Source organism: Trachymyrmex cornetzi, unplaced genomic scaffold (genome assembly GCF_001594075.2).
Source record: "Trachymyrmex cornetzi isolate Tcor2-1 unplaced genomic scaffold, Tcor1.1 scaffold223, whole genome shotgun sequence".
Lineage (NCBI taxonomy): Eukaryota > Metazoa > Arthropoda > Insecta > Hymenoptera > Formicidae > Trachymyrmex > Trachymyrmex cornetzi.
The window spans coordinates 4,273,460-4,287,514 of NW_017296881.1; the positions used below are offsets into that span (position 1 = coordinate 4,273,460).

A 14,055-nucleotide genomic window follows, 5' to 3' on the forward strand; every position below is an offset into this window, starting at 1 on the left:
CGATTAGCTTCCAGCTTCTTAGCTTCGCGTGCGCCTCGAAATTCTTTCTTAGACCGACGTCTCAGAGATGAATACCGAGGCTCTTTCACTTGCGGACTTCTAGCTTTACGAGCTGTGTACTTACACAGTTTCCCTTTGTAAAAGATCGTCATTTATTTACGTGACTTTCAAATTGTTGATATTACGTATCATTAAAAATATAAACTTAATAAATCTTAAATGCTGTAAGCTTTTTATTTAAATATTGAGATTAATGCTTTTAAACGTAGTTTTTGCATTTTCTCGATAAACAAAAATATCCTGTAAAATCAACGTATACTTTCGTGGCCTTGCAATTTTTTTACCTTTATTAATCTTTATTATTTTTTGTTTCCGTAATTAAGTCTCAAATTAAAATTTTCTCAAAGTATATTTTACTTGCACTTGCTACTACTATTAAAGTTGATGAATATTCCTGCCTATGAATATCTAACATCTGACATGTAATGAAACGCCTAATAAAACGCCATTAATAGCATATTATCCTTTAATTACGTTGCAAGCTAAGTCATTAGAATACTGATACTTTTGCAACATTGTAAGATCGTAACAAACTGTTCAAAATTCCTCAAGTTACAAAAATACTCAAGTTTTCTTTTATTTTCGAAGAACTGATCAAACATTTTACAATTTGTTAAAAGCTCAAAATTTTTTTATAAAAATAGAAAAAGAAGGAAGAGAGACATTCAAAGTTTTATGAATTGCACAGTAGGAAAACAAGTCTACTTATAATTGTTAAAAATTTTTAAACTTCATTAATTTATTCCAATATCTATGTATATTTAAATTAATTTTCCTTACATGGTTTTTTTTACAGATTTATTCATGTACAGAATAGAAGTTATAAAAGTTTAAAAGTTGCACAAGGACTTTATAAATTACTTTGTATACTAGAAAAGTTTTCTACGATAATTGTTACCTCACATTATAGTCGTGTTTACTTTTTTATTTCAACGTAATAACTTCGTATTTATTTAACTTGAAACTAGTGCTTGGTCTACTTGTGATTTTAATATTTTATATGTAAACGAGATATCAACAATATTTTAACGTAGAGTTGAAAAACTGCACGAGCAAAAAGACGACATCGGAACATTAAACTCCACTGTCGCAAGCGGGATCGCGAAACGCGTTAAACACCATAGTGACCGTAGGTGTTACGTTACGTGGCGATTATTGTGGCGAATTATGCGTGTCCGCGCGTATCAGTGGCTGGAAATGCTGGAATTACGTTTGTCGCGCCTCCGCTGTTCAGACGCGAGGACAAACGGCGGAAAATAAAGCGCGAGATATAAACGCGAGGAAAAGCGAGGAGAGAGTGTCAGGGACGAGAGAACGATTCTCAGGAAAGAAACAGACTTTCGAGCAGCGTTGGCCCTCGAAGAAGGTCGGCGTATTAAACAGTCAGGAATGCATATCCTCGCGAGGAGGCGCACGCGCGATATAAAATATGCGTTTCGCCTTCATCGTTGCACAAGCGGATGCCTATTACGCATGGACGATGACGCATATCTTGGACCTTCGGGACGCCTTCGACAAGGAAGAACGGAAGGGATATGCATAGGGAATGAATGCGCATCTAGAAGAACGCGATTTCCGATATCCCTATTATACTAAGTTTCCATTAAGTCGCACTCCCATCCGAACTTGAAATTCAGTTGTTGGCAAAACCAAAAAAAAGTTTTCTAACTCTTTTCCCAGTCTCTCACTTTTTTAGAAAAATTTCCTAACTAAAATAAAATAAAACTAAAAATTATAAAAATAATAAAAATAAATAGAAAATAACATAAAATTGTTACGGTATTTTTTAAAATGTTTTTAAAATGACAAATTTCCATTTTGTGCTTTTGAAAGGACAGCACTTATCTTTTCATCTATTTCTTCGATATCTTGATTTTTTTCTGTCAGATATAATTTTTAATTTATTCATCTTTAATTCCTTAATTTCATTAAATAGCCTCTTTTAAAGTTACTGTTTTTCTTTATCCATATTGAGTTTTCTTTTACTTTTTTAACAGCGCTGTTAGCGAAACAAACAAAAATTCCTTGATGTTTCCCGGTTTTCCCTGACCGTTAACAGTGTTGAAATTGACCAATTTTATTACATTCTCTTTGTAAACATAAAAGAAGTTTGCTAGAAATAGGAAAATGCTACAAAGCAATTATTAAAGATTGCCGCTCTTTTGTTCAATGCAGTATTTGCTTTTTGCATCCCCATTAATTGTTATCTTTAAATTTTGCATTCGTTTATCACATTTTTATTATTCACTTGATTTATTTATTTGTAAATATTTAACAATAATATACATGTTTACTCGTTAAAAATCAATTGTATATTTTCCTCCAGAATAGATATACTGAAAAATTTTTTTACATTTGTAATCATAATTACATATTATAATTATGCTTATTATTGCTGTAATATCAATAGTAACTGTATGCATAGTTCTGTCCACAAATATATATAGTTGATATCCAAAATATATATAATTATTATAAATAATAAATACAATATAGGGCATAAGTAAAAGTCTAACATATAAATTTATATTCTAACATATAAAAAAAATCCAAAAATTATAATTTTAAAGTTATTATTTAATCGATTAGTATAATAACTTTAAAATTGTAATTTTTTGGTTTTCGAATATAAAATTTATATGTTAGACTCTTACTTGCCCTATATTGTATTTATTATTTATTGTTATAAAGAGTCCTTTATTATCACATTAATTTAGTTATTATTATCATAAAAATGATTGCAAAAATAGTTGGTTACTATAATTCAACTATAATTTATAGTCGTTTTTTAGGACAACTATTTAAATGTAATTGGCAAAACACACAAAAAATATATTTGATCTTTCATCTAAAATAGAATCTGCTGTAGAAATTAGAATTTTTGCGCATTCAGTGGTGTATCGTGTAGGATTCAAGGTCGTGCGAAAAGTTCGGTGAAAAAAATAATTCCCTGCTGAGATTTCGACTTGACTAATCTATGGCAGTCAGGGGTGCGTAAACTCCAAGTATCGTTCATCCTTGTTTAACGGTGAATAACAAGAATAAAATGATACTCGGGTTAATATAGTCGAATTTTAGAGCGCAGCTTCAAAGGCATCATGGTGGAAATAGACTTCATAGCAGATACTAAGCACAATTTGCATAAATTAAAATAAAGCGCTTATTCGTAACCCGGAAGATTCTCGATAGTATAAGCCTTTCAGAATCATAAATGGAAAATGATTGCACAAAATCCAGGATATTCTTCAATCAACATCTCGAAGAAGATTACGATATTCTTCGCACATACATCCTACATTATAACCACGTGTTTGCCTATCTTGCCAACTTTTATTCGCGAAAAACTCAATCCCAAGCGATAAAGGCAAACCACAACATCGACATGCTGTATTTCGCAATAGGGCATTATACGTGAAGAAGAAAAAAGAATTATGTCACACTTGTCGACATGTTATCTCTGTCGGAGACGGCGCGGAACGCAAAGAGGGAAAACCTCGGAGCGCGCGATCGAAGTCACGCTATTATTATGGACGTTGAATCGGTTACGAGAGAGCCCGAGTCTCGTTCTCGTCGTCGTCGTCGTCGTCGTCGTCTCGACCTAATTCGCAGACACTCGCGCGGAGGAGCGGTCCCGCACGCCCGAGATGTCCCTGAGCGTCAAGGACGCGTTCTCAAGCGCGTTGGTGAACCACGAGTGCGCTTCGCCACGTCTAGGTTACGCTAGGTTGCAACCCGACTGCCAGTTTAGATCGAGACGTAGATTCAAGTACGAAGATCCCCGCCATGTTACTCAACGACAAAAGACTCGTTTATTTTTCCCTCGGCAAATGTACTTCGAATCGCTCAACCATAACTTTGGAGAATCTTCATGAACTAGTTTCAAGTGTTCAAGTCACGAGGACAAATCCGTAGCAACACCTTCTGTAAATTTAGCAAATCGTTTTCATAATTTTCATTTAATTTATAGAATCCTGGCTCTTTTCCATAATCTTGGAGATCTTGATACGTTTCAAAAGAAGCCCTGGCGTTTAAATACATAAAAATAGAAATATGAGATTGCAAAAGATATGGGATATCAATTTTTTTTATTTATATTCATGTTTTTTATACAAAAATTGTTCATAACTTTTTCAGTTTGTATTAATATCGAATTGGGTCTTAATTTCCGAGAAAAGTTTAGCGTTCTCTAGAATTGTTTAAAAAATATTCGATTTCCAAAAACTTTTTTATCTTTAAAAACTTTGTTTTTATCTTTACTCTTAGAGAACTTAAAAAATTTTAATTGAATTAAATAAAAAATTGCCAAACTTTGTTTCCCTTTTTTTTTTGTTTTCAAGTAAATTTTGATCGAAATTTAAAAAATATTAATTTTGATATTAAAAAAATAGTCTTGGCATATATAAATATATTATATACTGTTATAATTGTCTTAAAGATTATCGAAAAAGAGTAACTAATAATGGTGTGCCAAGTTATTGCGCTAACCATCAACAGGTCTTTGCAGAAATGCAACTTTAGTTGGCAGAGACTTTTTTGACCTTCGTAATTGACCTTCTCGTGATGCAGCGAGTTTCTAGAAAGATCTCAGGTATAACGGTAGGGATATTTGGTACCACGTATCTTAGGTACAGCTACCTGCGCGTGTTACAATATTATTTCTAAAAGTCTTTGTATAGTTTTATCTTCGTATATTTTAATTCTTGTTTTTCAAAAATTTATTTTTCTTTAATATATTATACATTATACAACGTATTATATTTATTTTACATTTTATATTATGTTATGTGAATATATATAAACGCACCATGATTTCTGCGAAGTTAGAATATTTTAGAATATTTTACTTTCCAAATTTTAATATTAATTATAATTTTTCAAAATTTTTAGTACAGAGAACTTTTAAATTTCTATACAAAAAATAGTTTTAGCGATTAAATATACAGAAATATATTTTTATATATAAAGATGGAGACGCCTGGAACCAAATATTTCTACCATCTTTCTAAAAATTCAATGCAATACAGGTTGATTACGAAGATCAAAAAAATTTCTGCCAACTTAAATTGCATTTCTGCAAAGACCTGTTGATAGTTGGCGCAATTAGATACTCATTTTCGATAATCTTTACAATATTTTTCAGACAATTAAATTATGACTAAATAAAGATGAACAATATCCTTATGAATGTAAGTGACATAAAGGTAAAAGAATGTAATTGTGATTTCATTAAATAAACCAAGAGAGCAAAAGTACGTTGCAGAAACACATGTCTCAATCCTCCACGAGTTATGTGGCTGTTCAACTTTGTGTCCGATCGATCGTTAGGTCGGTCGCGTCAAAGTCCATGGTACGATTATACAAGTCGACATAATCGTAACCCCTCCAGGTCTAACATGAATACAATGAGATAGCAGCTTATTCAGAAATGCAAACATTCATAAAATAACTCCACTATACTTTCTCCTATTTTTAGCAGACTCTTTATACGTTTAAAGATTATGGTGAATAGAGCCAAAATTTAAATATGAATAATGAGGGAAAAGTTTGAAGTCGGTCTATCTATCTTTATACTGTTTAAGTTGCCATATTGTACATCTTTATGCCGATATAGAATAAGAAAGCAACTTAAAATAAATCACCAAAAAATGTCAACCCAATAGGCAAAAATGTTTTATGATTTAAAGAGACAAATAGTAAAATTTATTTTTTTTAATTTAATTTTTTATGATCATATGAAAGTCATAGTCATTTTTTAAATGAAAATGTATGATTTTTTTACATATATAATTCCTCTAAATATTATGCATATGAAAGTATTAAAGTAGAGATATAAAAAAATCAGTAATTTTTTTTTACGAGATACTTCATACTTTATATTCTGACACATCTTTTTTTAACAAGAAATATTAAATATCCCGTAAAGTATTCAATTTTTTGATAATTGTACCTTAATATTGTACTTTTATACAGTATAATAAGATGAATCAATTGCAGATGTAAAGAAAATACAGTAAAAAAAAATGTGTAACTGTATGTTGAAAATTTATCGATAGCAATACTGCATCGCTTAATAGCGATAGCGTTCTAGAATTGAAAGATATCGTAAAAGTTATAAAAATCGATCTGTATCAACTTCAAATTCCCAAAACCAGTCGTCAACTACCATGAGACCATGAGCTAAATGATTCTTCAAGACCTTGAATGCTCAAGGACGTGCAGAATCTTTGAGAAGCTCTCCCTCCTTCCTTCTCTCACTTGGACTCTCTCTCTTTCTTTCTTTTTCTTATCTCGTCCTGTCTTATCCGTTCAATAAACACAGTTTGTTTCTACAAGAAACACCGATATCACGAGAAATAGAATGACGAAAGGAAGACAATTGTGATCTCAGGTTATGCGTACACTGAAAAAAAATATAGTCAATTTTAAAAAAAATTTAGTTGAATACTGCCAACTAAATATTTATTAAATATAAAGATATATATTTAGTTATTTGATACAAGAATTTGATTTAACAATCATGTTTTTTACTGAACAAATATTTATTTACTGTAAGTAAATGTTTAGTTGGCAGTATTGAACTAAATATTTATTAAAATTAACTATATTTTTTCTCAGTGTAAATAAAAATGTCGATAGAATATTTGGTAGCGATGCAACAAAAACGGTTACGAGCATTCTTTTTGATCATGTGACAATTGACTGTAGGCATTTCAAACTTTCTGGACCAATCACAAGGCTTCTCTCAAGTTGTTCTCATATTTGGTCAATTTATTACTATTGGTTACTATTCGTTACGATGATCAGGATGTGAACTACGGTGCTCATTTTTAATCTCTTGCTTTTAACCTTATTTTATGTACTAACCGCGGATAATAAATTCACCGTTCGTTGTATTTTAATAATAACTTTTTAAAAGAAAGATCTCGTTTTTCATCTCGTAAATTTTTTAGTAAGATATTTTCAAAATATTCACATTTTAAAGATTAACGAACTTTACATTTCTTGACCACGTGTTCGTTATCGCCGTCTACGTAGATCTTTGTGTAAAATTGTATTTGTATATATCATTATTTTAGAATATAGCACAAGCGATAATGTTTTCTCCAATATCGATAACGCGCACCAACAACGATCTTGGATTCGAGACTAATTGTAAGACTAGACGTATCACATAATTTATGTGCAACAAATTATAGTAACATGAGTCAACTGCATTAATCAAAGTGCATTTCAAAATGCTATTGAAAAGATGCCAAGTTTAAGCATTACTGCTTTATTATTGTACATCATTAAGTAAATGCAACGAAAAACATTATACTCAAATAACTAAATGATTAAAATTTATTATATTAATAGGACTACATTCTATATTTTTGTATACGTGAACTGTAATATATTTTGGGTTTATCAAATTTCGCCAGATATTTTTGTACATAATTTCCGTAAAAATTTTTCAACAGATATTTTTCTACAAATTTTTTGTCCAAAAGAATTTTTTTTCAAACCATAAAATTAAAAAATCCAAATTTAAAACAACTGGCTGAATTCTAAAATATAAACAATTGAATGTTTCTTCTTTAGCTTAATTTTACACTTTTTGAAGTGTTTATATAATGTTGTTTTTGATTCAGAGAATAAATTCCTTTCACTTTTTTAATTAAAACTAAAGCTTTATATTAAGAAGTATGGGTACAATTATCCGATTTTGGTGAACATAAATCCGGTAGTTTATTTTACCCACCTTCTTTTATAGGGTGAAAGAAAAAGTCGTATTTTAAACATTATAAATAGGACTTTTCGGAACTGTAGAAATGCAACAATGTTAGGTTTGTTCTTTATAACTGAACTAGTATACATTTGTTGTACTTAAAATGAAATAGATACATATTTGAAGTTTTGCAACAGAGCGAGATAAAAAGTACAATCCAATGCAGCAACAAAGAACAGATCTATTAAATTGATTTCTTTCGAGCTTTTTAAATTTTTCTAAGCAAAATAAATGAAACAGCAAAAGTATACATTTGCAAAATTAATTTCACATCGTTGCAATGGTCAGAATCAATTTTCAGAAATTCACCATGTGCATGTAATTGGTAATCTTTTCCACGCATGTTTGAAACACCCTCGCATACCCCGTGAATTGATGTTTTACATAAATAACAAGGAACATCACGGATTATTCTGTGATGCTTAAATCTTTTCATCACCATAACGATTGCAAATACTGCACTAATATGGAAAATTGGATTTAGGTGAAATGAGTTAATTTTCACATATAATGTAGCTTATAATGTAGCTTATATGGTAAACAAAAGATGCTACAGACAAGGATATTGGATAGTATTGAGCTGCTATATCAAAGATGCCTTATGAGAAACAAGTTTTACATATTTGATGCATAGAAAAAACTACAAAAACTGTTACTGAGACTTGTATAAGCTTTATGATCTTTTTCTAATATCTTTTTCTAAATCCAAAATTAAAAATTGATAAGCAGATTCAAAAAAGAAAATATTTATGAACATTTAAAAAAAGATAAAACATTGTCATTCCAATATTTGCACGGATGACAAAAGAAAAAGCGCTACTTAGGTCATATTGAGTATATTTTAATGTTCAGACACTTTCTCTTTTTAATCTAACCATTAATTTTCAAGTTTGAATTCAGAAACAGACATTAGAAAAAATTGTGAAGCAGACTCAAATAGGTCGCAGACTGTTCTAAGATTCTAGACCTATTCTTTTTCCTAGTTTAGAACTGAACTTCTTGCATTGTGTTAGCTTTCTTTTTTCTTTTCACATTAAAGAGAAAAAGACAAAAGACGAACCGTGTAAAAAGTTCAGTCTTTGGATACGAAAAAGAACAGGTCGCAGACCCTATATGACCTACCTATTATAGCACTTATGAAATTATTCGGATTCCGATCAGAATTATGTTGGTTTCTCTAGAAAACATAACAGAAATCTAGGGAATAATTGAACAATTCCGATCGGAATCCATTCTGAATAATTAATACCTGCCCAGACCTTTTATATTTCATTGTACAAGATGTACTTTCCACATTATTACTATTTTTGGATCGTCCTCGACGATGTTCTGCACGACTAAACACGATAGACCTTCATACGGAATGCAACGAAAAGCGAGTGCAAGTCTACAGCGAAAAGTCTACTGTTTCCCCGAAGGACAATGGTATTTTCATTCAAAGGATTTCTATTGACGAAAAGATTTGCGTTTTATTTGCGATTCCTACAACTTCTCATATAATATACGCAATTTAAAAAAATATTATTTTACTGACAGAAACAGTAATTACAAAGAAAAAGAAAATCAAACTATATCCGGATAAATAAACCGTGGCAAAAGACGTGTAGGTCTTTTGGAGAACGGAAGTTCTAAAGAATAAGAGTAACAAGAATAAAGGACTTCTCTCGACACGTATGTTAGTTTGGCTTCGTATTTCCAAGGTCGAGCCTTCGGAGGAGAAACACGACATTTCCTTCGTGCGCGTGAACGCCTCCCAGCGATCGAATATGCCGGGAAAATTATTGTGGCAATGAACAAATTCGGATGTCTCGCTTGACGCACAGAGGCTTAATATCTTATCTTCTTCCGCGTGCATAATTCTCAGCGTGAGAGTTGTATGCGCTCATCTCACGAGAGCGATAATAAAAGAATGAAAAAGATAGAACAATAACAATAACATAAACTATAATTTGCAGAGGGCGGAGAAAAATAAATCTTTTATTTTATTTTTAAGATATTACTGATTTCAAAATTGTGTCTAAAGGGCACGTTAAGACTACGACATATTAAAAACCTATTAAGTTGCTCATACTTTTGTTATCAGAGAGAGAGATGCAAGCATAAAACCTAAATAAATAAATTTATTAAAATTGTTCATATTTTATATCGATTTTGTAATATAATTTGAAAAAATGTAACACAAATACATAATTATATTTTCTCATACGTTACTTTACTCCGATATTCTATAAAAGACCATAAAAATATTGTAGGTATTTTACATTTGAATACTATGTGTGCATATGCATTTTTGTGGATTTCGAAGTCGAATTTTAAATATAAAAATAATATGTATGTGGTAAGAGATATTAAGTATCAAAACGTGATAAGATTAATTAAAATTAAACAAAATTTAATGTAAAACTTGTGTTAGTTAAAAGTAACGCCCTATATAATGGCTGCTTTCGGTAAACAACTAGTGATTCTTGTTATGATTTAGAGAGTTACTATAGCAAGATTTTCAAAATTAGAATTTACAGACTAAAAATTCCGGGCATTTCTCTTGCAACCCCAAATGCATATAAAAAATTATGTGCGTAGATTAGTAAAATTGGTCAGACCAGTTAACAAATAATTACTTCACATCTAATTGTTCATTATTAGTACTAATTTAATGTAAAAAATTCACTAATCGTAGTTGATCAGTCTTCTCATATTTGACTGCGATTGTTTCCTAGTTTTATACGACTGCTACACCTATTTATATTTATTGTACAGAATACAGAATAGCGTGGGAGGAGTCAAAGAAAACAGGTAGAAGACTGCCTACAACCTCGACCCCTCGTAACTGTACTCAGATGCCTTTGGAAAATCCCCCTGGACGGCCCCAAATGCTCTAAGAAAAAGAGGATGGTTCCGAGGAAAAGAGAAAAAACAGCAACTCTATTATGATTGGTGATTGAGTGGATATAGTTTGACCATTGCGACTGGCACTCACAGCGCACACCAAGAACCCCCAAGCTACCATTTTATCCTTGTTACATTAAATACGGAGCGCCACTACGGTCTGAATGTTAAGATGTTGAATTATTATATATATTCATTTAAATGAATTAATTTCAGAAATTATAATTGCGTGCCGATATGGTTGTCGGACTTTCGACGCAATCAATCTGAAATATTAATAATCCCCCCAAATTTCCCAAATTTAATCTTAAAAAACTGTAATAAACTTATTGTAAAAAATATTGCCTAATATTATTAAGAATATAAGTTTATTACAGTTTTTTTAAGATTAAATTTGGGAAATTTGGGGGGATTATTAATATTTCAGACTGATATATTGCGTCGAAAGTCCGACAACCATATCGGCACGCAATTATAATTTCTGAAATTAATTCATTTAAATGAATATATATAATAGTTCAACATCTTAACATACAGACTGTAGTGCCGTTTCCATATTTAAAGTAATGTTTTTAATATAAACGGTCTTATTTCCAATATTTACCCTTATTATTCACCGAATGTTAAACAGGGAAACACTCGATGTGTATTCCCGAACGTAGCAGAAAAGCTCTAGACTAATAGTCGAGTGAGACGCTTTCCTTTCTGTGCTAAACGTAATAAATATAAAAAAATTCTTATTAAGAATCAGATATTTTATTAATTAAGATACAATATAAAATAAGTAATAAATAAATAATTGTTGCAAAAATTATATATATCATTTTATAACAATAAGATAACTTTTATACTACAAAAATATGATAAAAATCGTTACAACTTAAAATTATTAGAAAGAGATAAAATTACTTAAAATGGTGAGATATTTTATTAACCAATTAAAATAATTCAAATATTAAATATTGTCATATATAAAGCAGCGTTGAGTTTTCATTAAAAAAAGAAGTGTTTAATTTTATGATATTAAAATGTTTTATTATTATCTTCGTTTTTTAAATATTTAAAGATGTTTTAGATAAAAAAGTTTAAAACTAAAACATTTTTAAGTGTTTAAAAACGGAGACAAGAATAAAACATTTTAATATCTTAAAATCAAACACTTTTTTCAGTGTTCTTGCATTATATTTTCTTATTTTAATATCTTCCTTAAAAATTTTTTTTGCTGTATTATAGATGTATGTATAATTTTATTGATATTTTTGTTTTATTATATATATATATATATATATATATATATATATATCAAAAATAAAAAGTCATGAGCCTATGGCGGCCGAGTGTTTAAAATGACTCACCATACATTGCTGACGTGTATAAGACCAATCGCCATTAGAAAACATTCTTGTTGGTCCAACTTCGGACGTTTCCTCTGATTTCGTTCAGCACGTTCTTCTTTGATAACAGGAGAAACCGTCTTAGCTTCATTGCTACCTTCGTCTTCTTCAGCAACTTCTTCTTCTTCCTTGACCTCGTGGGTCCTTTTATAGGGTTGCCGAGTATCCGGTCGATTAGAAGCCGCCATGATGTTCGAAATTTTAACACGTGTTGCAGACCGTTTCTTATCTGTCTCATGGAGCAACTTAAAACAAGGCTCTACTAATACTGGCACATCTATGGTAGGTACCGCGCCCAAGCGCAGTCGGTTCCTCTTCTGATTGCCTTGCATGATCTGCTCCCTGCTTTCATCCTCGTAGAATTCCTCCAGGAAGTGCCGGGAGCAGATTCGCGCCGTCTTGATGTTGAACGGAGGTTCTCCATTTGCCAAAGGTGCACGGCCACATGCACGTACCCATGACTCGCGCAATTCGGTATTGTGCGGGAAACGGTGGTATCGCACCGACTGCTTGCGGGTCCGGCGATGGCTGTTGCGGCACGTGGCCACCGCGCACTGCGGCATCCTGAACGGCGCGGTCTCCCTCTTATCGTCGTCGAGAACGGCCTATCAAGAAGCACAGGAGGACAAAGCGACGACTGAGTCCGGCGCGGTACACATGCGCGCGCGCGCACATATAAACGCACAATCGCGAGCGCGGAGAACGGAAGAACGTGATGGCGAACGGCGGTGGTCGAGAGACGATCCCCCCGAAATTCACGCGAGACTAATTGATGACGAACGGTGAATGATAAGCGACCGCCGTCGACTCGTCTGTCCTCGAATGCGATTCCTCTTCTGGTAGCTTTGGGAATGTGTCTCTGATGACTACTCTGCTCCGACTGATTGTGAATCGAGAGTTCGTCTGGGTGAGACTGGTCATCGAGGGAAGCGTGAGGGTAACACTCGAGCCAATCATGGTCTAAATAGGTCGTACTATACGTGCTACGGCCCTTTTGGTAGCCTGTACATGAAAAAGACGTAGTGGGGGAATTGGAAAAGGTAATCCTCTTTTTCTGACCTGACAAAAAAAAACAAGAGATAAGGAAAGGAATATAAAAACTCAGTCAGGTATAGAGAGAACAATTGAAGAATGATGTCAAAGACATTTTCGTTCCCCTACTCAACTTTCGAACTTTGAAATTGATGAAGTCGAAAACTGATGTCGTAGGGGTAGTACGAAAGATAATGGAAAAGCGAGAGATTGAGAGAGAGAGAGAGAGAGAGAGGAGCATGTATGTTAGAGAGACAACGACAGGCGAAGGAAGAGGAGAAGATCGAGTGCGTAACGTCCGCGAGAGGTGTCGCCTCGGTGAACGTCGCGGCTACGACAATCGGCTGCTATTCCCATTTACCAACAAGATGGCGTTATTGAAGCCGGCAGCGCAACCGGCCGGCATCACGGAGGTACACGACACCCGGCAAGAAACACCGTGTGGAGAACGCGGAGGACCGAGAGGAGGATACCATTAGGCAGATAGGAAAGTGCAAGAGAGAAAGAGAACGCGCGTGATACTCACTTCTTGCGACGGATGTTGGCACCGGAAGTGAGCGCGTGTATATTAGGAAGACGAGGATAAAGGAAGTAAGGGGTAGTTGGAACCATGTGAAGAGATAACGAGGACGAAGGGCGACCCGATAGCGTAGCGATAACGATGGAGACGGCGATGATAACGATGACAACGACGAGAACGACGATAAATAACGATAAATGACGACGTTGCCAATGATAACGACGACGGCGGCGACGGCAAATTTACCCGCGCTCGCGGCACCACTCCGAACACTGGCCTCTTGCTCTGATCGGTCCGCAACGCAAGAGGTGGCGGGCACACTGGCACAGCAGCTGCGTGTACCTCTTCGTGCCTGCGTGAACCTGTGAACCAATGATCGTGCGCCGCCGTTGCCG

At 33.3% G+C, this 14,055-nt stretch overlaps 1 protein-coding gene across 6 annotated transcripts in view; it reads right to left on the reverse strand.

Moving 5' to 3' along the window:
• LOC108760380 (uncharacterized) overlaps positions 1-14,055 on the reverse strand; it is a 52,364-nt gene that overhangs the window by 15,855 nt on the left and 22,454 nt on the right. Inside the window, exons 1-2 of one of the 6 annotated variants that reach the window (XM_018506299.1) lie at positions 13,667-13,973; positions 12,070-13,110 (exon numbers count right to left, since the gene is read on the reverse strand). The exons of 3 other annotated variants lie outside the window; for them this stretch is intronic. In XM_018506299.1, coding sequence (XP_018361801.1) covers positions 12,070-12,671 — 602 coding nt within the window. In that variant the 5' untranslated portion in view covers positions 12,672-13,110; positions 13,667-13,973. Of the gene's footprint in view, positions 1-12,069; positions 13,168-13,666; positions 13,974-14,055 lie in introns of those variants that run through there. 2 more of the 6 variants (XM_018506298.1, XM_018506300.1) reach the window with 2 other exon arrangements.